Here is a 24412-nt window from a genome sequence, read left to right as displayed (position 1 = left end):
GTTTTGTGGGGGGCAGAGCAAAAACAACAACTTGCTGTGTGACCTGGAGCCTTCCATGGACCTTAAGAGTTGGGTGAGCCAGCTGTGTTCACCGCCAGAGTCGAATGGGCATGGCTTTGAATAGACATGCAAACATTACACTCTCCAGCACTTCACAGGTGAAAATAAGGGCAGTTGTACATTTCTAACGAGGGACGCGGGTGGCGCTGTGGGTTAAACCACAGAGCCTAGGACTTGCCGATCAGAAGGTTGGCGGTTCAAATCCCCACGACGGGGTGAGCTCCCGTTGCTTGGTCCCTGCTCCTGCCAACCTAGCAGTTCGAAAGCACATCAAAGTGCAAGTAGATAAATAGGTACCACTCCAGCGGGAAGGTAAACGGCATTTCCGTGCACTGCTCTGGTTCGCCAGAAGCGGCTTAGTCATGCTGGCCACATGAGCCGGAAGCTGTACGCCGGTTCCCTCGGCCAATAAAGCGAGATGAGCGCCGCAACCCCAGAGTCGGTCACGACTGGACCTAATGGTCAGGGGTCACTTTACCTTTACCTTTACATTTCTAACACTCCAGTTCTTCCATCCAGAAGAATTTCCCAAGCTCCGTCCTGTTGCTGGGAAGCATTTTGAAGGGTGAAATGGACAAGATGTTACCTGTTATCACTTCAAGCCGTCATCATGGCTTCCGCCCAAAGAATTCTGGGAGCTGTGGCAGTGGATTTGAGGTCTGGATGCATAGAAAGAACAGAGAGGCACAGGCATGAAATTCGGTGCTTGCTAAATCTCCTGCTGCAGATTTAACGTTAAATCTAACACAAGTTTCTCTAGGCCTGAAAATCTTGGTTTTTCTGTGACATAGTTACTGTATCAGAGATAACCCTGCACGCATTTCCCCCAGCGTAGCAAGCAATCAGATTTTGCAGCTTCTCAGTGTAGGCAAATTTTACTACTTCAAAACTAAACTTTGTGAACTAGGTTAAGACCATTGCACCTTATTTTCCAGACCTCTCATAAAATAATTATGGTCCTCGAGATCAGATGTAAAGAGCGGAGGGGTGGGGGAAAGTGTGAACAACATGTTTGGCTATAACTTTCTCTTGCAGGTAGAGATGTCAGAGAATTCTGACAAAAATGGAACTTTCTGGTGTTCACTAATTTGTCCCCTGTCTGGAACTGATACCAATCCAGCAAATACAATTGGTGTTTGCTACCGTTGCCTTTAGCCTACAAATGATATGCTATCGATTGTGTGTGTCCTCCCGTCACCATTTGCATTACACACCCTTTGGAATTAAATGAACAGGGTGGAATAGTGTAATGCAATTTACCTAATTCCTTTTTTTAAAAAAAATAATTTTTTATTAATTTACTTCAAAGAAAAAACAAGAAACATATTAGCTTCACATCAGAATTTCACAACATATTCCTTTTCAGGACTTCCTCCAGCTTATCCGTAAATCATCTGTGCAATTTACCTAATTCCACCACAGCAGACTTTAAGTTGAATTACATCGTTTTTGGCAGAAGCTGAACTGCAGCGAAACAGAAACAGCGATGCATGCAACTGAACATCAGTTGCTGGAAACCACAGGATGGGAGAGTGTGGTTGTGCTCAAGTCCAGCTTGCAGGTTTCCCGCAGGCATCTGGTTGGCCACTGTGAGCACAGGATGCTGGACTACATGGGCCATTGGCCTGATCCTGCAGGTTCTTCTTGTTCCTTTCTAAGAAACCTGCAGTGAGTGTTGCGTGGATAGTGTTGTTACTCTTCAGTTCTTGATGGAAACAATAAAGTTCTTGTCTAGCTTCTTGACTAGTTTGCTCTCTAAGGCAGGAAGGAGCAGGAAACCTGTAGCCTTCCAGATGCTGAACTCCCATCAGCCCCAGCCAGCAGGGCTAATGGTCACAGGTGACAAATGTGAACTTACCGTATTTTCCCGTGTACAGTGGTACTTCGGGTTAAGTACTTAATTCGTTCCGGAGGTCTGTACTTAACCTGAAACTGTTCTTCACCTGAAGCACCACTTTAGCTAATGGGGCCTCCTACTGCCGCTGCACCACCAGAGCACAATTTCTGTTCTTATCCTGAAGCAAAGTTCTTAACCTGAAGCACTATTTCTGGGTTAGCGGAGTGTGTAACCTGAAGCGTATGCAACCTGAAGTATATGTAACCCGAGGTACCACTGTACAGTGGTACTGAGGCATCTGAATATAGACTGCATTTTTAATCAAGGTTTATATTGGCTTATATTTTGATCAGATACCTGTATTCTTAAAATGAGCTTAAAATATATTTTAAAATATCTGTATCTCTCATGCCAGGCAGCATCTCTCGTGCCAGGCAGTGAGTGCATCGGCAGATGTGCTCATCTTAAAGAGGGCCCCTTTGGTTTATTGGTTTATTGCGGTCATAAAAAGGCTGAGAAGCAAGGTCACTGAACTTACAAATTACAGAATAATCAAGTTGCAAAAACACAATTAAGCTGGTAAATAGTAAGAGTATTGTGCCACAAATAGGACAAACGGCAGGAGCTAATGGAAACAGCAACTGGCTAGGGAAAGGGGGGCTTCTCTCTGAAGAAAGTGTTTTTAAGTTTTTTCTTACTGTGAACGTCTTTGCTTATAAAAAAAAACTATATATGTTATGTATTAAATATATTGGCTTAAATGTAATTATGCAAAGGATTTAGAAATTTAGATTCTTATGTTAGATTCTTATTTCATGGAGTCATGGAATCATGGAGTTGGAAGAGACTACAGACCCTGCCGGGCAGGAAGCACCATCGGAGCGCTCCTGACATATGGTGGCCGAGCCTCTGTTTAAAATGAGATTAAAAACCATCTGGTTTGTAGGGAATAGGGAAAGAGGGGCCAAAGGTTATCTGGTAATTAAGGTGCCTTGTAGAGGTTAATGGCTACTTGTTTGCCATTTATAAATAGAAGAAAATATAGCTCTCTGTCTCCCATAAAAGGTAATAGGAAATGGGTGTATCTTTTGTGATTGGATATAGCAGGCAGCCAATAGGAATTTCAACCAGGCTGATTGGACAGATGCAGCCAAAGGAGGAGCAAGGGTGCTGGGCTGAGGGAATATAAGTGCTGGCCATAATGGCAGGAGGCAGGCCAGAGCTTGGTAACCATATACCACTGTGCCTCTCATTTATTTGTCTGACAAATAAATTATTATTTTAATTTCTCTATTGCTGCGTTGAATATTTCATTCCAGCTAAGCGTTAACCACAAGCAGGGTGCTACATTTTATGGTGCGCCTGTGACTCGGATAAGTGGTCTGCTGGAACGCAGCCCCTTCGCCCTATTGGACAGGGTACAAGAGAGAAGACAACTGATTGCCTACCCAGCGCGCATGGGAAAATTTTTTCCAGGGGAACGCAGCAGTCTCGTCTGTCTGATACCCTGCTCACTGGCGGCGACGGACCGGGGGGAAACGGAACCAACCAAGGGTAAGTGCACAAAGGGATTTTTGGCCCTCCAATTAATTGGGAGGAAGAGAAGTCTTGATCAAACTTCTGCGTCTCAGTAAGTGGGAACTGAGTACGCTAGGTGGTTGGGTATATCAGATGGTGGTCTGGTGGGGGAAAAGGGAAGAATGGGAGGTAGAGTGTGGTGAAGTATCTTGCGCATTGTATGTGTGAGAAAGTACAGAGCAATCTGTAGCTGACCTGAGTGTGGAGTGGGTAGTACTTCGGTTCCCAGTGAGGCGACTCCATCTGGGCAAGAAACCCCACGAAGCGTGTGTGTGAGTGACTGAGTGGATACTTCACAGGGCCATACAATGGGAGTTGGGGGTTCAAAGGGGGGAAATACACCTCTTGAATGTATGTTAAATAATTTTAAGAAAGCCTTCTCAGGGGCATATGGAGTCAAAATGACGCCAGAGCGCTTGAGAACGTTATGTGAATTAGAGTGGCCGAAACAAAATACTGGATGGCCATCTCAGGGAACTTTTGATATAAATTTAGTAAGCAAACTTTGGTCTAACATCACCAAAGAAACTGGAGGGTGCCCAGAACAATTTTCATATATAGATTCCTGGCTGAGCACATTAAATAAAAATCCTCCATGGATAAGGGAATGCAAAGTCCAACGATGCAAATTATTGGCTGTAAAAGCCGAAGCTAGGAAAGGAATCTTGCCAAATAAACTCAAACCCATTTTTGAGGGACCAGAGGAAGAGGTGCTTCCACCTCCACCCTATGCTCCACATCGAAGGGAGCCTAATCCAAACCCTCCACCAGTTGTAACCCCAAGGCAAGAAAGTGGAACGAATAATGGGGGTAGAGACACAGAACTTGACTCCTTGATAGATTATGATAAATATCTTCAGGAGGCATTGGAGTCCTATAATGAAGCCCAAGCAGAAGTGGTTATTCCATCTGTGAGTCCCAGTAGAACTCCATCTACAGTCTCTTTTAGTGGAACAACTGATTGCCTACCCCAAACCCCTGTACATCCAAGTCCTAGAGAATTATTACAGAAGTTACAGGGAGACCTTAATCGGTCAGCAAGCAATACAGCCAGGCGTATTAAGCTGCTAAAAGAACGCCTTGGGACAAATACCATCCCCTATGATTTGAGGCCCCTAGAGCAAAGTGAAGAGAAAGGTCACGTAGTAGCCCCTCTTAGAAGAGTATTTGATGCACTTGAGGAGCCTGTGCTGGTTAATGGGCAACTCGGACCACGGCCACCTCGAACTTCGACCCTCCAGTACATTCCATTCACAACTACGGATCTGATGAATTGGAAAACACACACCCCATCTTTTGCAGAAAAACCTCAGGCTATGATGGACTTGGTGACTTCAATAGTAAATACTCATAGTCCTACTTGGACAGATTGTCGCCAGCTCCTGAATACTCTTTTCACCACTGAGGAAAGAAGAGACATAATTGAAAAGGCACAGATATATTTGCGTGAGCAGGCCAGAGTGGGAAATATTTTTAATATTGACCGTCATCTCCAAGACAACTTTCCCTTGGAAGATCCTAATTGGGATCCAAACAATGCAATTCACCTGGCCAGGCTTACCACCTACCGCCAGACGCTTGTGCAAGGTATCCGCAGGGCGTGCCAAAAACCCACTAATATGTCTAAAGTCTCAGAAGTAGAACAGAAACCAAATGAGAGTCCGGGAGACTTTTTAGAGAGGCTGCAGGAAGCCTATCGTATATGGACTCCTTTTGACCCTGAAGCCCCTGAAAACAGTAGAATGATTACTGCTACTTTTGTGGCCCAGTGCGCTTCTGACATTCGTAAGAAAATTCAGAAATCAGAAGGATGGGAAGGGATGCTGATGAGCCAAATTATGGCCATTGCACGCCGAGTTTATCGGAATAGGGATGAGGCTGAGAAGCAAGAGAAGAAGAAGTGGCAGAAGGAAAAGATGGTAATGCTAGCCACAGCAGTGAAGCAAGACTACCGCCCCTTAAATGGAGGAAGAGGGCGGGGAAGGAATCCACCACTGGGAAGGAATCAATGTGCGAATTGCAAGAAGGAGGGTCATTGGAAGCGGGAGTGTCCTGAACCCCTGAGGTTGGAAGAAGTACGCCCAGGCCCAGGCCCAGGCCCAGGCCCAGGCTCCGGCCCAAGAAACCAGGGACGGGGACGGGGAATGATCCGAAATGGAAGATATCAGAGACCTGGACAAGGACAGAGTAGAGACAATTTCATTGGACTGGCAGAGGAGGATTTTACCCAAGACTAGGAACGACCGGACTCCATAAAGTTAGGCTTCCAGGAGCCCACGGTCACGATTCAATTAGGGAGCCATTTAATAGACTTTATGATTGATACTGGGGCTGAATACTCAGTACTCCCAGAACTATTGCAGAAAAAGGCATCCAAAAGTGTAGTCATTAAAAGTGCCACTGGTCAGTCAGCTAAGAGGTCTTTCCTCCAACCTTTGGAATGCCAGATTGGGGGACATCGTTTAACCCATCAGTTTTTGTATATACCTGAGTGTCCAATACCTCTCTTAGGTAGAGATATGCTGTCCAAACTGCAGGCCCAAATCACCTTCACTCCTCGAGGTCCAGAAATGAAACTGCCATCAAAGGCAGCAGGAATAATTACCCTCTCAGTACCTAAGGAACAATCATGGCGCCTAATGTCAGCCTTGCAAGTCCAACCCACATTGGATACAGAATTAAACAAGCTCCTCCGAACCCTACAGGTGCCACCAGGAGTATGGGCCGAAAATAGCCCACCAGGAATGGCCAAGAATATAGCTCCAATTGTAGTAACCTTAAAACCTATGGCGACCCCTGTATCTGTAAAGCAATATCCTTTACCCCGGCGAGCAGCAGAGGGCATCCAGAAACATTTGGACCGCCTATTAAAATATGGTCTGCTTAAGCCCTGCCAATCAGAATGGAACACACCCCTTTTGCCTGTTCGGAAACCTGGGACAGATGAATACAGGCCAGTACAGGACTTGAGGCTCGTAAACCAGGCTATCGAGACCTTGCACCCAAATGTACCAAACCCATATACCTTGCTGAGTTTGATCCCACCAGAAGCAACATTTTTTACTGTATTGGACTTGAAAGATGCATTCTTCTGTTGCCGGCTGGCACCACAGAGCCAACCTATATTTGCCTTCCAGTGGGAAGACCCTTTAACAGGAACAAAAGGCCAGCTAACCTGGACAAGATTGCCCCAGGGATTCAAAAATTCCCCAACTTTATTTGGCACTGCCTTGGCGAAGGATCTAACAAGTTACCCCTCAATACCTGGAGAAAAGGTGGTTCTGCAATATGTAGATGACCTTATACTAGCAGCAAAGGATTTTGATACCTGTAAAGAAGGGACAGAGGAACTGCTCCACTTGCTCTGGCAAGCTGGCTACCGAGTTTCCCAGAAAAAGGCACAGTTATGTTTAGAAAAGGTCAAATATTTGGGCTTTGACATCTCACACCAACAACGAGCATTGAGACCAGAGAGGAAAGAAGCTATTTGCCTTATCAAGGAACCTACCACAAGGAAACAACTTAGAGGATTCCTGGGAACAGCAGGGTTTTGTAGACTATGGATACCTGATTTCAGCAGTCTGGCCAAGCCCTTACATGAAAGCACTCGAGGTGCAGAAAAGGACCCATTCGTATGGGGACCTGAGCAGCAACAAGCCTTTTTAGTTATCAAACAACGACTTATGGAGGCCCCAGCCCTTGGACTGCCTAATTCGGAAAAACCCTTTCAGCTGTATGTACATGAACAGAATGGGATTGCAGCGGCAGTCCTGACCCAGAGATTAGGAAGTTGGAACCGTCCAGTAGCTTATTTGTCAAAACAATTGGACTCAGTAGCAAAAGGATGGCCTCCATGCCTAAGGGCAGTAGCGGCCACTGCAAGCCTTGTCAAAGAAGCTGATAAATTTACCTTCGGCCAGACGATGTATGTGAATGTACCTCATGCTGTTCTGACACTCATGGAATATAAGGGTAGTTATTGGCTAACGAACCCAAGGATGGCTAGATACCAAGGCCTATTGTGTGAAAATCCCAGGATTCATCTACGAGTAGTGAATATGCTCAATCCAGCGACTTTGCTGCCCCTACCAGAGGTAGATGATGATGAATCACATGATTGTCTTCAAATAATGGATGAAGTTTATTCCAGTAGACCCGATCTGAAAGATGAACCATTGAAAAATCCAGATGTTGTATATTATACTGATGGTAGCAGTTACCTGCATGAAGGTGCCAGACGAGCAGGATATGCTGTGGTCACCAATGAGGAAGTTGTGGAAGCTGAAGCTTTGCCTGCTGGCACCTCAGCACAAAAAGCTGAACTTATAGGTTTAACTAGAGCTCTGCAATTGGCAGCCGGATGTAAGGCAAACATCTATACTGATTCTAAATATGCCTTCTTAACCCTGCATGCACATGGAGCTCTATGGAAAGAAAGAGGTCTAATAGGAGCCCACGGGAAGGCCTTGAAATATGGACCTGAAGTAGAAATCCTGTTAGAAGCAGTATGGGCTCCAGAACAGATTGCTGTAATGCATTGCAAAGGTCATGGACGAGGAAGGGATCCAATAACCAGAGGAAATCATGCGGCTGACAAAGCAGCCCGAGAGGCAGCCCAAAAGCCTGTGGGAGGATTTATAGCAGCCCTCATACCAGAGGTAGTTCCAGAAGAAGTTAAACCTCACTATACCCCAGAAGAGAGGAAGTGGGCTGAACAGGAAGGAGCAGTTGTGAAGGACGGTTGGATGATCCTGCCGGACAATAGGATTTATGTACCTCATCATCTAGCAGGCACAATTGTAAGAAATTATCATGAATCTACTCACCTTGGCGGTACTGCAACCAGAGAGAGTCTCAGTCGGAAGTTGTATATTATTAACCTATCACAATTAGCAACTTGCATTTCACAGAAATGTGTTCTTTGTGCTAAAAACAATCCCAGGCAGGGACCGGTACAACCTCCTGGAATCCAACATGTGGGATATGTCCCCATGGAAAGTCTAATTGTGGACTTCACAGAGCTGGTCCCTTCTAAGGGATTCAAGTATCTCCTTGTGTTTGTAGACACTCTTACCGGATGGGTTGAAGCTTTTCCCACCCGAACTGAAAAGGCACGAGAGGTAACTAAGAGACTCCTCACTGAATTGATCCCGAGGTTTGGGTTACCTAGATGCATTGGAAGTGATAATGGGCCAGCGTTCATTGATCAAGTAGTACAAGAAGTATGTTGAGTCCTACAAGTGAAATGGAGACTGCATGCAGCCTATAGGCCTCAGAGTTCAGGGAAAACTGAAAGAATGAATCGGACTCTGAAAACCCAATTGGCAAAATTAACCCAGGAAACGGGATTGGGATGGGTAGATGTGTTACCCATAACACTGTTTCGTGTTCGGTGTGCACCCACAAAAAGACTTAAGTTGTCACCTTTTGAGCTCCTGTATGGGAGACCGCCCTCCTTTGTTCAGGATATTCCAGCTGATCTTAAACAAATAGGAGACCATGTGACACAGGGACAAGTGCAATCTCTCTCCCGTGTTTTTGTTTCTCTTAACAGGTGGGTCCTCGAGCGCACGCCGTGCAGCATTGCCGAGCCGATTCATCAGTTCCAGGCTGGCGATAGCGTATGGGTGAAAGAGTGGAAACGTGATCCACTTGCACCTAAGTGGCGTGGACCTTACACCGTCTTGCTCTCTACTCCAACAGCGGTGAAGGTAGCTGAGGTGACCCCCTGGATTCATCACTCCCGTTTGAAGAAGTCCGAAGGCAGTTGGACGTGCAAAGGTGACCCCTCTAATCCTTTAAAACTGACTCTCTCCAAAAACCCCTGTATCTAGCCCTACCGGGAACGGGCTAGGTCACGGGCAACATTAGACGACCGGCCTGCTGCAGCCACAACCTGGAAGCTGGCTGACCTGCGCACGCCTGAAGCTTGAGGAGCATCTGAACCAGTGATTGTGAAAGGGAAGATTCTCTTATACAATTGATTGACTGCCCCCCCTTGTGGAACAATTATCAGAGATATTACTCATTGGGGATCCTCGGGATATATGTTTTGGTCTTGGTGGTTCCCCATTTCTGTCACTGGGGGAATTATATTGGGACTAATATTTATTTGCTATCACAATAAGGTAATCTTTTGTGGAAGGAATGCATATGCTAGACATCAACATGATTTTATTATTAATCCTGATCCCTTGGGAAGGGGAAGGGTCCTTGAATCTGACCAAATTTGCTAAATATGGATTCAGCCATGACCACAATATGTGGGTAGGTTTAGCTGAAATGGTAGCCAATGTTGCAAATAGGACCAATTGCCTTGTTTGCTCTCTTGGGCCAGATGATTCAGAGGGAGGTATGCCCTTATTACCGATACCATTAGATGCCATTGGTATGGTAAGCGAAATGCCACACCAAACAGAAATACAGAATTTCCCCGGATGGAACTCAACTAAACCATTACGAGTTATACCTGTACAAGGGGAATTCTGTGTACATAAATCATCAGATGCAGCTGATTCTACCATGATAGGCTCTTCTCATTGTCACTATACTTGGGATTATATTAAGAATAGTCATACCTGGGCACACGGTACTACCTATCGAACTCGGAATACCTTGCCCTGTGCACCTCCTTTTATTCATGCATGGAAAGCGGTATGGAACATAACTGTGACAGAAAAAGGCAATCTAACATACTGCACTGTGAACTCTCTACCTCTTTTGATATTTCGCCTTCTGTACTCCACGTACCAAAAACCTCAGACCCGATGGTTGTGGTGGATATGTGGAGAATGGGCATACAAGAAACTCCCTTCCAAATGGAGTGGGACTTGTTTCCTGGGATGGGTATTACCACCAATGTGGATTATGCCCACTAGTTCGGCCAAGCGAACACGAAGGAATGCTGATATTTCTCGTATAGCAGGAGGAAGTACCCAAAGTTGGAGCGGTACTGATGATTGGCCGCCAGAGCGCATTATAGCCTATTATGATCCTGCCTCCTGGAATCCTGGTGAGCTCATACAAGGGGCACGGGATCCTATTTATAATCTAAACAGAATAATTCGATTGCAAGCAGTAGTGGAACTTGTAACCAATGCAACGGCCCAGAGTTTGAGACTTATTGCACAACAGTTGGATGAAAGTAGAGCCGCCATTTTGCAGCTGAAAATGGGAATGGATTATGTACTTGCCAGGCAGGGAGGCCTATGTGGAGTCTTGAACTTGACAGGGAATGCCTGTTGCTTTAACATTTCTGATAATGGTGAGGCAATCCGTGTGTTGGCTACAAAGATGGAGAATATAGCACATGTACCAGTACAAACATGGGAAGGATGGGATATGGGATGGCTCACCAATTGGTTACCTAATGTCACAGGACTCAAAGGGATACTATTGTCTTGCTTGTTTTTCTTGACAGTAGTGGTAATGGTTTTATGTATGATGCCATGTATCATTTCATGTTTTAGAAGTACAATTAGCAAGATGGTTTCAAATGAAACTCTACCTCATATCATGGCCCTATACAGAGCTTTACCTCAGGAATATGATGAAGGTCAAGCTATCAAGGACACTTGGTATGAAGGTCCTTGAGCTTGAAAGGGGGGAATGAGGCATCTGAATATAGACTGCATTTTTAATCAAGGTTTATATTGGCTTATATTTTGATCAGATACCTGTATTCTTAAAATGAGCTTAAAATATATTTTAAAATATCTGTATCTCTCATGCCAGGCAGCATCTCTCGTGCCAGGCAGTGAGTGCATCGGCAGATGTGCTCATCTTAAAGAGGGCCCCTTTGGTTTATTGGTTTATTGCGGTCATAAAAAGGCTGAGAAGCAAGGTCACTGAACTTACAAATTACAGAATAATCAAGTTGCAAAAACACAATTAAGCTGGTAAATAGTAAGAGTATTGTGCCACAAATAGGACAAACGGCAGGAGCTAATGGAAACAGCAAGTGGCTAGGGAAAGGGGGGCTTCTCTCTGAAGAAAGTGTTTTTAAGTTTTTTCTTACTGTGAACGTCTTTGCTTATAAAAAAAAACTATATATGTTATGTATTAAATATATTGGCTTAAATGTAATTATGCAAAGGATTTAGAAATTTAGATTCTTATGTTAGATTCTTATTTCATGGAGTCATGGAATCATGGAGTTGGAAGAGACTACAGACCCTGCCGGGCAGGAAGCACCATCGGAGCGCTCCTGACATATGGTGGCCGAGCCTCTGTTTAAAATGAGATTAAAAACCATCTGGTTTGTAGGGAATAGGGAAAGAGGGGCCAAAGGTTATCTGGTAATTAAGGTGCCTTGTAGAGGTTAATGGCTACTTGTTTGCCATTTATAAATAGAAGAAAATATAGCTCTCTGTCTCCCATAAAAGGTAATAGGAAATGGGTGTATCTTTTGTGATTGGATATAGCAGGCAGCCAATAGGAATTTCAACCAGGCTGATTGGACAGATGCAGCCAAAGGAGGAGCAAGGGTGCTGGGCTGAGGGAATATAAGTGCTGGCCATAATGGCAGGAGGCAGGCCAGAGCTTGGTAACCATATACCACTGTGCCTCTCATTTATTTGTCTGACAAATAAATTATTATTTTAATTTCTCTATTGCTGCGTTGAATATTTCATTCCAGCTAAGCGTTAACCACAAGCAGGGTGCTACAGTACCTCGAATTACAAACACCTCAGGTTACAAACGCTTCAGGTTACAAACTCCGCTAACCTAGAAGAGTTACTTCAAGTTGAGAACTTTGGCCCAGGATGAGAACGGAAATCGTGTGCCGGCGCCGCAGCGGCAGCAAGAGGCCCCATTAGCGAAAGCACGCCTCTAGTTAAGAACAGTTTCAGGTTAAGAATGGACCTCCAGAACGAATTAAGTACGTAACTAGAGGTACCACTGTATAACCCACCCCCATGTATAAGACGCCCTCTCTTTTTTGGGATTCCAAATTGAGAAAATGGGGGGGAGATTGCCCAGGGTTGTTGCGCATTTTTGTGGGGGGATTGCACACAGTTGCAGAGCTTTTTTGTGGGGGTGGGGGATTGCCCAGACATATTGAGCTTTTTCAGAGGGGTTGCTGAAAATCGCACACCTCCAGGTCTGGCACAGCCAATCGCACGCACATCGACGAAGCAACCAGTCGTCTGCATGCTCAATGAAAGCAAGCACCAATCACACACCCAATTGCTGCAGCAGCCAATAGCCAGTGGACCTTGCCGTACCCACCAATCACCCACAAAAACGCCACTGACAATCTCCTGCTCGCGGCAGCCACCAATCGCCCATCCCACCTCTCCACTATCCGGGTATAAGATGACCCCAAATTTTTAGCATAATTTTAAAATAAAATAACCTCGTCTTATACACTGAAAAATATGGTAGGTTTGCAACTTCTGATCAAGGAAACTGAGTTAACTTAATGGGTTCAGATATGCTGAAGGCCTTTAACCTGTAATGATCGCTATCAAAGACTGAGATTGTTTTACTGCAGCAGCTAGCAATTATCTCAAAAAGGCAGTTGAGGAGTATCTGAAGTCTGTACAGGCCAATAAAACTCTGGAATGACAACTTGATGAAGCAATAACATCATTTCCTTATAACTGGAATCAAGGTATATTTTGAATAGGTGTTTTGTTTTGTCTCAGCTCCACTGTTGATCTTTCAAGAACTTGCTTGCCCAGCCTCTGGCAGCAGTTAAGCTCTTTTTATAACAACAGAAGCTCTCTTCAGGCATTATCAAGCATGTAGGAAGAATTGGAGCTGGCCCCACCTTTCACCCTGAGGGGCAAAGTGTGAAGGAGACTTTAATGTGTATTTCCCAGAATGTGCTTGCACACTTCCCCATAACCAGGAACTAGTCCAATATGGGGAAATGTCATATAAATCTAAGCTAAACAAACAGGTATGGGAATAAAATGTTGCAGAATGCAGTGTGTTAAGTTTTCTAATCAGCCAGCCATGTCCTATGTTGATTTGTTGTTGGTGTTGTTTAGCATAGCTGTCAACCTTCCCTTTTTTTGCGGGAAATTCCCTTATTCCAACGCCATTTCCCACTGCTTCCTGCTGCTATCCCGGATTGTTAGATATCCTGTAGACTGGACAGGTGAGGCTGCTGATCCCTTATTTTCGAGGCTGCTGATCCCTTATTTTCAAATCTGAAAGTTGACAGCTATGTCGTTTAAAAGGTAAAGGTAAAGGTACCCCTGCCCGTACGGGCCAGTCTTGCCAGACTCTAGGGTTGTGCGCCCATCTCACTTAAGAGGCCGGGGGCCAGCGCTGTCCGGAGACACTTCCGGGTCACGTGGCCAGCGTGACAAAGCTGCATCTGGCAAGCATCATCCTTGACCACTGGTCTTGCTAGCGAGGGATGATGGGAATTGTAGTCCAAAAACACGTAAACACCGTTTACCTTCCCGCCAGTAAGCGGTCCCTATTTATCTACTTGCACCCGGGAGTGCTTTCGAACTGCTAGGTTGGCAGGCGCTGGGACCGAGCAATGGGAGCGCACCCCGCCGCGGGGATTCAAACCGCCGACCTTTCGATCGGCAAGCCCTAGGCGCAGAGGCTTTTACCCACAGCGCCACCCCCGTCCCGAGCTATGTCGTTTAGTCGAGTCCAACTTTTCGTGACCCCATGGACCAGAGCACACCAGGCACTCCTGTCTTCCATTCCATTCCCTATTCTTTTTTGTTTCCCATTCCTTCTAAGGTGAATCATTATTCCATGCTCACTGCAACCATCGCGGGTTCTCCTCCCTTACGTATTCTTTCTGACGTTTATTTTTTTAAATTATTTCTGCAAACACTTCGGCAAACATTGCATCCTCAAGCCTGCTAAGACTTCCTTCTTCCATGTGGGTGATGGAAGTAGCCTTTTGGCTACTGAGGCAGCAACACCCAGTGCTGAATGTTGATAAGGAAGAAGCGGTGACTTGAACTGACACTCGTTCTGAGTCAGATCATGGGTCCGTCTGGTCCAGTACAGTATTTTTGACACTGACGGGCAGTAGCTTTTCAGGGTTTCAGACAGGGTGATAATCTCAGCCCTGCCTGAAGATTAAGCCTGAAACCTCCTGCATTCAAAGCAGATGTACCACACACAGCTATGATCCTCTCCCATAGGAAGTGTAGCTGAGAGGTAGGACATCTGCTTCGCCCACAGATTCAGTCACTGGCATATTCCATTAAAGGATGGGAAAGCTGGCATATTCCATTAAAGGATGGTCTCTCTGCTTGAGACTCTGGAGATTAACTCCCAGCGAAGTAATAAATTTTGGGCTAGACTGACCAGTTGACCTGCTACAGCAGTTTCCTGAACGTGATTTAAGCTGGTGAGCAAGAGCTGATTGACAGTAGAACGGACTCCCTCAGGAGGTTGAAGAATAGCCTTTTCCATGGGTAGGCAAACTAAGGCCCGGGGGCCGGATCTGACCCAATTGCCTTCCAAATCCGGCCCGCAGACGGTCTGGGAATCAGTGTGTTTTTACATGAGTAGAATGTGTGCTTTTATTTAAAATGCATCTCTGGGTTATTTGTGGGGCATAGGAATTCGTTCATTTCCCCCCCCCCTTCAAAATATAGTCCGGCCCCCCACAAGGTTTGAGGTACAGTGGACCGGCCCCCTGCTGAAAAAGTATGCTGACCTCTGGCTTTTACCAAAGGTGTCATGGGCTTTGAAGACACTCAAACTCAGGGCGCAAGAGAGAAACGCGCTAAGAGGAAGGCACGCTTGGCAAATCCACACCATGATCAACTCCCACCCAGAAACCTATATCCCCACTGTGGAAGGATGTGTGGATCCAGAATTGGCCTCCACAGTCACTTACGGACTCACTGTGAAGACCATGTTTATGGAAGGCAATCTTACTCAGCTACGAGTGATCACCAAAGAAGAAGAAGAAGAAGTACTCTGCCTCACTGGAGGTTTCTATGCAGTGGTTGGATGGCCATCTGTCTTGGATACTTGATCTGAGATACCTGCACTGGGGTTGGACTAGATGACTCTTAGGGTCCCTTCCAACTCTACAATTCTTTGATTCTAGGTGGTGATTTGACACTGCAATATGGAGAGTGTCACCTCCTGGATTTCTGCTTGTCATGCAGCTGTTTAAGGCACACAAACCATCCCCAAATGTCAGTCACCTTCTCTCCATTACTCTTTTTGACCCTAGAAATGTCTGTCCGGTCTCCTTTGCTGCCCCTTCCTATTGGAACATCATTTCTGGGGCACCTGCCCAGCTACTATTTCCAGATCTTCCAGGCCTTTTTCCTTTGGCTGTTCCAATGGTCCCCCAGCATGCTGGAGGCACATGTGGAAATCTAAGAAACTCTTCACGAAGCTGTCACTTGCACAAGCACAACAGTGACTTCAAATGCGCACACCTCAGCTTCGCTGTGAGGTGTATGTGACCTATGTTTTCAAAGTAGATGGAAGTTGGTTTCTTGGGAAAATGCATCGAACGGCAACATTTCTCAAGAAACCACAGGAGAGATATGGATTGTGGCTAACGTCATGTGCTCATGGCTTCAAATGCCAGCGTGTTTCCAAGCGGTGGGAACAGCGATGTGTACACAGACAGAGAATGTTCTTCTTCTGGGAAAATGCCAAGAGGAAGGACAAGAGAAAAGTCCTGTGTTTATTTGGAATAACCAGCCAGATCTTGGACTGTTGGCTTGTATATCCTTCTAAACAGCTACTTCCCGCCCCCCTCCACCAGTGGAGGAAGAACGTTTATGAACGTGGACTTCACAGTATCAGTGACAAGAACCTTTAATCTTGTGGGCATGTGGTTTTTATGATCCTGAAGCATTTTCAAGCGATTTCATATTTCTAGTATACGCTGAGCTTGTGGCGGTGGCAAGAGGGAGAGATGGATGCCCCCAACAGTCTGTCTGTGACACATTTGACTTCATTACCCTTGTTCTCATCAATATCCAGGCTTACCTTTCTGTCCAGCTGCACACCATTTATTTTGGCAAGGCCCTTAGCAAATGAAACGTCTTCTCAATGATCTCTTGGTTCAGGACCCCAATTCAGAGCATGCACTTTCTTTGATTTATATTACAGGCAGAAGAAGCACCGGAAGGAAGGGCAATTATCTCCAGCCTTTGGCTCCCAGAATTAAATTAGAAAACGCCAGTTAGCGGAATAACGGTGGCAGATGTACAAAACAAAATATCATTATGCGTTGACAATATTTCCCTCCTTGTGCTGCTAATTCCCTCCCCCAGAGCTTCCTGAGGCAGTTAGAGCTGAAAGATGTCTAGGTTTTATCCTCAAGATGCCATTTTAAGGAGACTATACCCATTTGCAAAATAAAAGGGAAGTATGAAGGGCAAGGAGAGAGGTGGGGAGAATGGAACAAAACGGGGAGAGAGCTTCCGTGACCTCCCTTTGAACTGGGATGGATAACTTTTAAATTGGCCCCTGCAGCATGAATGTGCATTAAACAGTGCAGCAAGGAGTATGTGGTTATGTGAAGCAGCTCCTTGATATAAAAACTTTCTTTCACCCGCTTCTTTCTGTGTAGCAAGCTTCCTTCGAAGGCAGAGGAGCAGGCCCCAGTACTTTATTTATGGCCAGCTGACACCACCATTTGAGACCTTTTTAAGGGTGGCATCAAACAAAAGCAGCCTTATATTGGGGATCTATCTGAGAAGTATAGCCTCAGGTTGGAGTGGGGAATCCTATGGCCTTCAGCTCCCGTCAGCTCCATCCGCCACAGTCAAGGGTCCAACCTTCTTTGGAGGTTTTTAAGCAGAGGTTGGTTGGATGGCCGTCTGTCATGGATGCTTTAGCTGAGATTCCTGCATTGCAGGGGGTTGGACTAGATGACCCTTGGGGTCCCTTCCAACTCTACAGTTCTATGATGCTCTGATGCTATAGTTCAGCAGCAGCTGGAAGGCTGTAGGTTCCCCATCCCTGCCTTAGATTGAGGTTCAAACCCATTAACTGCTATAACAAGGGTCTCTCTGGATCTTAAACTGAGGCTTATTTAGAAAATACAGGTCCCCATTACGTTTGTTTAAAAAAGGGTTATCTAAGGTATCTAACTGCTGGAGATGCAATAGGGCTAATGCTTCTCTAAAACATATGTTTTTTCATTGTCCTGTATTGAAAGATTTTTGGCGGAAGGTAACTGAAACCATCAACAGAACTGTACGGAACAACCTTACATTTACAGAGCAAAATATCCTCTTGAATTATATACCCAGCACATGGAACCTTACAAAAGGACAATAGGAGTGGACTCTCCATGCCCTCACCACAGCAAAAAACGCAAATACTGATGAATTGGAAAAATTAAAAAGCAGTTCCCTTCTATGATTGGATTGAAGACTTATACAAACTTGCGACATATGAACAACTTGCATATATAAACACAGACTTGCTATGGACATATTGAATGATACATTTGGAATCCATTATTACAAATACAGTGGTACCTCTGGTTACGTATTTAATTCGTTCTGGAGGTCCGTTCTTAACCTGAAACTGTTCTTAACCTGAGGTACTACTTTAGCAAATGAGGCCTCCTGCTGCTGCGTCGCTGCACCATTTCTGTTCTCATCGTGAAGCAAAGTTCTTAACCCAAGGTATTATTTCTGAGTTAGCGGAGTCTGTAACCTGAAGCGCCTGTAACCTGAAGCGTCTGTAACCTGAGGTACCACTGTACTGCAATAGGCTAAGATCTGGTGAAGGACAATAACAACATTGTAAAGTAAAAATAAAATAAAAAAGAAAGAGAGATTGAGGTTCAAATCCTAGATCAGCCGCAAAGCTCCCTGTGTGGCTCAGACCAGACACTCTCTCTTTGCTTAGCCTATCTCACAGGGTTGCTGAGTGTTGAGAAGATTTCATGCCACCTTGAGCTCCTTAGAATAAGGAAGGGATAAAAGCGCAAGCATATGTTACTTATTTAGCTGATTACAAACAGCTTCTTCTACGTGACTCACAACATTTATTAAATACATGCATTGAACACACACAACCAGCCTTCCCCAACCTCATCCCCCCCCCCCTTCTGATGTTTTGGATTGGATGGCCAATGGGCATACGACACCATATATTGGTTAGAAATTTTCCAGTACAGAAAAATATAACATTAATGGCAACAGATCATAAAGGATAAAGGATGGGTTGCATCAAAACATATATGACATACATAGAAAATGCAAACATCATCATCATCATCATTTATTGAATTTATATACAGCCCTATACCCGGAGGTCTCAGGGCGGTTCACAGAAAAGATCAACATAAAAACCACAATATATATAATCAAAATACATGAGGCGCACTTGAACCTCCCGCTGCTGCCGCGCCGCTGGCACGCGACTTCCACTTGCATCCCGGGGCAACGTTCGCAACAAGGGGCATCTACTTCCGGGTTAGCGGAGCTCATTACCCGAAGTGTTTGTAAGGAGGACGGTATGTAACACAAGGTTCCACTGTATACAGTATATGGTTTCCCCCCCTTTCTCATTTAATCCCAACAACCATCCTGTGAGTTAGGCTGAGAAGCAGTGACTAGACCAAAGTCACCTAGTGAGCTTCACAGCCGAGTGGGGATTTGAACCCTGGTCTCCTGGGTCCTAGTCTGACACTCTAACCACTATGCAACACTGGCTCTCACTACCATAATACTGGTACTGATGATCTAAGAGGTTTACATCTGAACCATAGAATCATAGAATCATAGAATCATAGAGTTGGAAGAGACCACAAGTGCCATCGAGTCCAACCCCCTGCCAAGAAGGAAACACCATCAGAGCACTCCTGACATATGGTTGTCAAGCCTCTGCTTAAAGACCTCCAAAGACGGAGACTCCACCACACTCCTTGGCAGCAAATTCCACTGTCGAACAGCTCTTACTGTCAGGAAGTTCTTCCTAATGTTTAGGTGGAATCTTCTTTCTTGTAGTTTGGATCCATTGCTCCGTGTCCACTTCTCTGGAGCAGCAGAAAACAACCTTTCTCCCTCCTCTATGTGACATCCTTTTATATATTTGAACATGGCTATCATATCACCCCTTAACCTCCTCTTCTCCAGGCTAAACATGCCCAGCTCCCTTAGCCGTTCCTCATAAAGCATCGTTTCCAGGCCTTTGACCATTTTGGTTGCCCTCCTCTGGACACGTTCCAGTTTGTCAGTGTCCTTCTTGAACTGTGTTGCCCAGAACTGGACACAGTACTCCAGGTGAGGTCTGACCAGAGCAGAATACAGTGGCACTATTACTTCCCTTGATCTAGATGCTATACTCCTATTGATGCAGCCCAGAATTGCATTGGCTTTTTTAGCTGCCGCGTCACACTGTTGGCTCATGTCAAGTTTGTGGTCAACCAAGACTCCTAGATCCTTTTCACATGTACTGCTCTCAAGCCAGGTGTCCCCCATCTTGTATTTGTGCCTCTCATTTTTTTTGCCCAAGTGCAATACTTTACATTTCTCCCTGTTAAAGTTCATCTTGTTTGTTTTGGCGCAGTTCTCTAATCTGTCAAGGTCGTTTTGAAGTGTGATCCTGTCCTCTGGGGTGTTAGCCACCCCTCCCAGTTTGGTGTCATCTGCAAATTTGATCAGGATGCCCTTGAGTCCATCATCCAAGTCGTTGATAAAGATGTTGAATAAGACCGGGCCCAAGACAGAACCCTGTGGCACCCCACTAGTCACTCTTCTCCAGGATGAAGAGGAACCATTGATGAGCACCCTTTGGTATTCTTGTACTATCGCCTTAGTTATTCTGGGCTGTGTTTTCTCTGCTGAATCATTTGCTCCAAATTCTTCAGGTCGGGCATTGTTTTCTTTATCGGAGAAGACTGAGGCAAAGAAGGCATTGAGGAGTTCAGCCCTTTCTGTGTCCCCTGTTTGCATTTCACCATCTTCTCCTCTGAGTGACCCCACTGTTTCTTTGTTCTTCCTTTTGCTACGAACATACCCATAAAAGCCTTTTTTGTTGCTTTTAACCTTTCTAGCAAGCCTGAGTTCATTTTGTGCTTTAGCATTTTAGCTCTGTTGTCGTCATGCTGGAGAGAGTTTAGGGAACCGAACAATCTGCGCTTCTGAGTCGTGGTTTAAGGTAACTTCCACCCTCCCTTCCCCACAGGTGGGCAGGGTTTGAGGCACCGAGTGGGACTCACCTGGGCGGGTGCCACCCACCTGCCTGGGCCGGCCTTTGACCCACCCTTGGCCAGGGAGGACAATGGATGGCCAGCCAGGGGTGGGGCTAAGGTCAAAAAAGAGAGGCTGACCCCGTTGTCCAAGCCTCTTTTGGTTTTCTTCTTTCCAGTACAGTCCCCTCTCACTGGACCTCATCTGCCTGCATATCCTCAGCCAGGGCCAGTGGCGTAGCGTGGGTTGTCAGCACCCGGGGCAAGGCAAGTAATTTGCGCCCCCTAACCCGTGGATTTGCGCCCCCTAACCTGTGGATTTGCCCTAACCCCAGATGTTGCGCCCGGTGCGGCCGGCCCCCCCTGCACCCCCCACGCTACGCCACTGGCCAGGCGGGCTGAGAGGGTTACCTTCCAAGGCCTGTGCCAAGTTTCACACTTCTGAAGCTCAATAAAGTTGTGGCCAATTTGAATCCATACTCTGGTCTCTTGTCTCATTATTTGAGGTAAAGGGGTAGGCACCACAGACAGGGTTTAGCGCATGTGCCCACAAACGTATCAACATTCATGTTGCATTTAAGTGTGAGGTTGAGATTAGCTGTAGACAATGTTTTATGACATTTAATTGAAGAGGTGTGCATCCCCGCTCCCTGCTGAGTCCACTTTGCACCTTTGGAGAAAAGAACATCAAAGACTCCGCTGGCATCTTAGGCAAACAGATTTATCATAGCTCAGGCTTGGATGAACCAGTCTCCCCTTCATCTTGATGCATGAACTGTTATCCTAAAGTTGGCAGGCACATTTGTTTTTGCTGCAACGGACTAACTCGACTACCTCTTTCGAAGAAGGAAAAAATAAGCCACTGCTTTAACGCCCAAGAAATGAAAGCAGCTGGTGTAAACTCCTTATTCCCCGCGCTACGACTATTAGGAAGCAAGAGAAATGCCCTACCTCACCAAAAAAAAACCCCGTTTGTGTAAGTTTAGAAACATACCAAATGCTGAAATTGTGGAGGATGAGTCTGTTGACATGTCCTGAGCAATCAGAAGCACTTACTATCTTGTGCATTGTCAGTTATTTATATCCACAGCCCCAAAGACTGGAATGACTCTAATCTTAACTTTGTTTCCCTCCTTGCGAGCTTAGAGCCCAAGCAAACAGAGGCTACATTCAGCAAATTCTTTGTGTAAACCAGAGGCTACAAACAAAAGATAAAGTAATAGAGGTCGCTTGCGGACAACCTGTTTATTGAGCATTCACCCTGATCAATTTCCACAAAGTTTGTGGGGAGGTTGATCCCAGTTGGCTATTTACCGTACTTCATTCTGATTTAGGACAGCCTTAGACTGTCAGAACATTGGTCCATCTAGGGCAGTATTGTTTACACTGGTAGGCAGCAGCTCTGCAGAGACTGAGGATAGCTGGAGATACTGGAATTATATTTAGGATCCTCCGCATGGAAAGTAGATGCTCTACTACTGAACTATGCCCCTCATCCTTTGCTTGTGGGTCAAGCAATTGTTAACCCACACTTTCCAACGCATTTCCCCACTTCCCTTATTACAAAAAGTCTGGGATTTTTTTGGGGGGGGTTGCGGGGAGCAGGTTTCTTGAGCAAGAGTGCCAAATCAACTTTAACTGTGCAACCTGCATTTCCCCCTTTGTGAATCTCACCCCAAAACAGTGGCGGTCTGGAAACGTCCAAAGAGCCTTGGGGCACCTTAAAGACTAATAAATTTATCATGGCGTCAGCTTTTGTAGACATAAAGTGGTTGTTCTGAGTTGTGGGCATCCCGAGGTTCGTGAATCACCACTAATAGGCAACTGCGATCGTTTTCCCAGTCTGTAGTTAGGCAAGTTGTCTTTTGAAGTTCCTTTGTTCAAGGTTGACCACAGTTAACAGAGTATCCTGGGAGGGTAATGGTCCTATAAAGGGGGCTGAGGGTCTTTAAATTGTTTAAAGAATCTGAGGCTCTTCTTTAGTAGAGATTTTTATTGATATCGGAAGCAAGAAGCATGCATAAGAAACTTCAAGATTGTTGCATGTTCTTGTTATTTCTCACCCACCTTTCACAGTTAGGTCCCTGGGCAGGTTAAAAGGTAAAGGGACCCCTGACCATTAGGTCCAGTCGTGGCCGACTCTGGGGTTGCGGCGCTCATCTCGCTTTATTGGCCGAGGGAGCCGGCGTACAGCATCCGGGTCAATTGGCCAGCATGACTAAGCCACTTCTGGAGAACCAGAGCAGTGCATGGAAACGTAGTTTACCTTCCCGCTGGAGTGGTACCTATTGATCTACTTGCACTTCGTGCTTTCGAACTGCTAGGTTGGCAGGAGCAGGGACCGAGCAGCGGGAGCTCACCCCATTGCGGGGATTCGAACCGCCAACCTTCTGGTTGGCAAGTCCTAGGCTCTGTGGTTTAACCCACAGCGCCACTAAAAACAGTTTTAATCAAAAATATAGGTGCAATAATAGGGTGGGTCCACCCCCTCCTCAGGTGTCAAAGATCAGGGCAAGAAAGTGCGACATGCATCTTCAGCATATTTAAAATGGCAATGCTCATAAAATATGAGATATGAAGGGTCTTTCTCTAATGAGAGTTAGCGTGGATGCTTTTTGAGTTGGTCTAAAGGGGAACCAGGTTCAAATCCTACCCTTGACATAGATTCCTTGCATGGCCTTAGACAAGTCCACCCACATCGTTCTGCCCAGACACTGAGGTCCAGCGTCGAGGGCCTTCTGGCAGTTCCCTCACTGCGAGAAGTGAGGTTACAGGGAACCAGGCAGAGGGTCTTCTGGGTAGTGGTGCCTGTCCTGTGGAACGCCCTCCCACAAGATGTCAAGGCAATAAACAACTATTTTACTTTTAAAAGACAACTGAAGGCAGCCCTGTTTAGGGAAGTTTTTAATGTCTGACGCTGTATTGTTTTTAATATTTGGTTGGCTGGGGAAACCCAGCCAGATGGGTGGGGTATAAATAATTTATTATTATTATTATTATTATTATTATTATTTACTTGTGAGGGGGTGGAGAGTTTGCGTAACATAGCTCCAGCCTCTGCTGCTGACATATTGTTAGGAGACTCCTGTTCCCCTCACAGTGTGGTTTAACATTCAATTATTCCTCTTCTCTGGGAACTCTGGAAATTGTAGCTCTGTGAGGAGAATTAGCCTCTCCTAGCAACTCTGATGACCCTTACCAAACTACAGTTCCTAGCATCTGGGATGCAGGTGGTGCTGTGGTCTAAACCACTGAGCTTCTTGGGTTTGCTGATCAGAAGGTCGGCGATTCAAATACATGTGATGGGGTGAGCTCCTGTTGATCTGTCCCAGCTTCTGCCAACCTAGCAGTTCGAAAGCACACCAGCACAAGTAGATAAATAGATACCGCTCCAGCGGGAAGGTAAACAGCATTTTTGTGCACTCTGGCACTCATCCTCTGTGCATCAGTGGCGTTTTAGTCATGCTGGCCACATGACCCAGAAAGCTGTCGGTGGACAAACGCTGGCTCCCTCAGCCTGAAAAGCGAAATAAGCGCCAAACTCTATAGTTGCCTTTGACTGGATTTAAATACCCAGGGGTCCTTTGTTATAGAGGGGATGTGCTTCTTCTCCACACCAAAATGCAAATCTTTAAAAGAGATGTTTCTTCCTGGTTCTGGGTTCTGGTTCTGGAGGCGAGGGAACTCTGTTGCAACAGAAAAATAAAGATCTGCCTTGTTTTCACTACATTCTGTCTCCATCCATTCATCTCTGACCGATCATGGGGGACTCAGTCCCTTGGGGAGCTGGGCAGCAAAAGCCAACCACCCCTATTTTTTCTATA

General features: G+C 45.7%; 1 protein-coding gene across 1 annotated transcript; it reads left to right on the top strand.

The window, feature by feature from the left end:
• The first annotated feature begins 2238 nt into the window (after positions 1–2238).
• Positions 2239–12087, top strand: LOC144327946 (uncharacterized). The gene has a single exon (XM_077929771.1). The coding sequence runs from the start codon at positions 3784–3786 to the stop codon at positions 5710–5712; it is 1929 nt and encodes a 642-aa protein (XP_077785897.1). The 5' UTR covers positions 2239–3783; the 3' UTR covers positions 5713–12087.
• The last annotated feature ends 12325 nt before the right edge of the window (positions 12088–24412 follow it).

The sequence above is a fragment of the Podarcis muralis genome, chromosome 6, assembly GCF_964188315.1.
Source record: "Podarcis muralis chromosome 6, rPodMur119.hap1.1, whole genome shotgun sequence".
NCBI classification, from domain to species: Eukaryota; Metazoa; Chordata; class Lepidosauria; order Squamata; family Lacertidae; genus Podarcis; species Podarcis muralis.
The sequence above is the reverse complement of the archived record's forward strand: the minus strand, read 5'-3'. Positions and strand labels throughout refer to the sequence as shown.

What these genes read in the sequence shown, in the direction of transcription:
- LOC144327946 (XM_077929771.1), top strand. Translation starts at nt 3,784, where the DNA reads ATGGGAGTTGGGGGTTCAAAGGGGGGAAATACACCTCTTGAATGTATG.